We start from the raw sequence: 2,526 nt of genomic DNA, 5'->3' as shown, positions 1-2,526 counted from the left end.
ATGAAATTTCAGTAAAATTTGTATAACAGTGGCCTCCAGGTGTGAAGTAGTAGGGAGATAATGTTGAAAATTAGTGCCATCACAATTTCACTTATTTTCTTTATTTTATGAATTTCAGTTGGAGTAATAACATAAATAATAATGATCATGGTGATGACAAGTGAGTGTTGTGAGCGTGTATATATTAGTATTAAAATTAGAGTTTAGGTGCAGAACAGTTTCACGATCAATTTACAAGTACTTAGCGCAGTGCTAAGGGTAGTATAGAAGTAAGTGAGTCATTGGTTAAGTAAGTCTAACAGGAATTGACAGGGAGAGGAAAAGCACGAGGAACATTATTACAAGAAACGTAGGAACGTAAAGAGAGAGGGAAGGAGATGAAATGTTCGCGTTGTGAAAAACAAATATGATTATGGGCATCAGTTTACACAAGAAAGTGACGAAGGGAACAATAAGTCAAATACGGAATCTACTGTATAGGTGAAGTTGACTCGCTACAGTAACCGACAAAGCAGCGGCAGAAGACATAGAATAATGCAAGTAGATCCACCATAGAAGACATGCACTAGTTAGAAGCATCAATTTCTTATAAGCAATTTATTTACCTTTCAGCGTTTTCTGTCGCTAAGTTAAAAGGAAAGTAAAGATAGAAGCCGAATATAATGGCGATACGAAAAGCGATTACGTTTAATTTTGATTCAACAAGAACCAAAGAGCAGAGCGACGAAGGCATCCCAACCACGAGGGAAGCAAAACAATGTCCGAAACAAAGCGTTAACGATAAAGACCGTTAATTTAGTTCGCCAATGTACTGACGAGGGCAAAGAAACCACTAGCACTGGGGCTACAGAGGAAGCTGATAGTAGTAACAAAGGCTACCTTCAGCCCACCGTATTTTCACAGAAGTGCCTAAAAAAACCGTCTAACCAGTGACGGCAACTTGTAAAGTGGCACGTTGATACAAAGCTGCTAAAAGAAGCGGTAACCAGTGTTGGCGGCATCAAAACATGATGAATATGGAATATTTGGCCAAATTCACAATAGGTGAGCGTGGAGGGGGAAGGGAATAAGTGGCTTTTGGGTAATGTTTTGAGCCATATGTGATATATAGAGACTATTGACGCAGCATGTCAACAGCAGGCTCGCCACTGGGCACGTATTAGACATCCTATTTTACAGCGAACGGAGAGAGGTGACGCTATATGAGCAGGTGAAGAAGCCAAAGCGACTAAAAAACACACACATGCAGGCAATGATAGCTTTAAAACAGCCGAAATATTTTTTTGTACAAACTGACATAGTGTAGAAGCTACAACAGAGAAAATCCACCTAAAATATGAAGCCAAACAGTTTTTTAGCGCGCGCCGCACATGTTTTCATCTCAGAGCAAAAATGAAAACAGATATATATTTTTTCCACTTGATCTAACAAGCAAAGCAAAGAAACACACTTCCAGAGAGTCACACGCAAAAACAGGCCGCCAGGAAATAATAGGAAGCGCCAAAGAATGAAGCTATCTGCAGCTTTAGCACAGCTTCTTTTCATAACGCTTTATTCTACAGCAGCGCGGACGCCCCCTTCGGACAAGCGTACGGACTGCAAAACGGCATTCCGCTGCGCTCACAGGGTAACTAATCTAGAAAATTACTGCGATACGACCCTAAAAGCGGCAGCAAACCGGCTAGAAGCCAATTCAAAAACAGTAAACAAGCTACTTGCTGGAGCCAGCGGAGCAGCAGATGACATGGCAATAGCTCTAGCCCCCCTTCTGGCAACAGCAACAACCAAACTACAGAACCAACTTACAGCAGCTCAAACAACCTCAGCAGAAATTCTAATGCAATTACAGCACTTTAGCGCCATGCGGGCTCAGTACTATGCGATATCAAACCTCTCAACGACAACAACAGCACCAGCCACGATAGTCGGCGACGGCACAGACTACGCAACATCAGCCGTGACGGGCCCAACATGGAAAGCCATAACTCCAGCAGAATGCGACGGATTAGATGCAGAAGACAGAGCAGAAGTAACAGCAGCAACGCTCTCAAAAAAACAGGGCCTAGCAGAAAGTGCACTTTACTACCATGGCCAACTGGCGTGTTACGCAAACAACCCCAATAGCCCATGCACGGCTGCAGCAGCAAGCGACAAAATTGGAGTGAAAATCACCGTAGACGAAGCCTACCCTGGCAATGATGACACCGCTTTAGCAGGCGGTAACTTCAAAAGATTCGGCGAATACAAAGTGGTAACTGGAAAGATTACGCCAGATATAATCGATAATAATACAACATCACTAGCAGCAGCGGCCTCAACACTTGAAAATTTGCAAGACTTAACAAAAATCGCCAGTTACAAGCAGGATGCCTTGTTTCAAAGACTGGTAGCAATCATCAACTTCGGGGTGTCACCAGATTCACAGCTTACTGGAAACCTCGAACGGCAGGTGAAATCAGCAATTGACACCACATACGGCAAAACTGACGACGAATTTCAAGACAAAATTTGGAAGCCACTTGACGC

At 43.0% G+C, this 2,526-nt stretch overlaps 1 protein-coding gene across 1 annotated transcript in view; it reads left to right on the top strand.

Annotated features, from left to right (window-relative positions):
• Positions 1 to 1,507: 1,507 nt before the first annotated feature.
• Positions 1,508 to 2,526, top strand: part of TEOVI_000331000 (variant surface glycoprotein (VSG, atypical), putative) — a gene marked incomplete at both ends in the record, with an annotated part of 1,032 nt that continues 13 nt past the window's right edge. The window contains one exon of the mRNA XM_067226234.1: positions 1,508 to 2,526. Within this exon, the coding sequence (XP_067082335.1) occupies positions 1,508 to 2,526 (1,019 nt within the window).

The sequence above is a fragment of the Trypanosoma equiperdum genome (assembly GCF_001457755.1).
Source record: "Trypanosoma equiperdum strain OVI genome assembly, contig: ctg_719, whole genome shotgun sequence".
NCBI classification, from domain to species: Eukaryota; Euglenozoa; class Kinetoplastea; order Trypanosomatida; family Trypanosomatidae; genus Trypanosoma; species Trypanosoma equiperdum.
The sequence above is the reverse complement of the archived record's forward strand: the minus strand, read 5'-3'. Positions and strand labels throughout refer to the sequence as shown.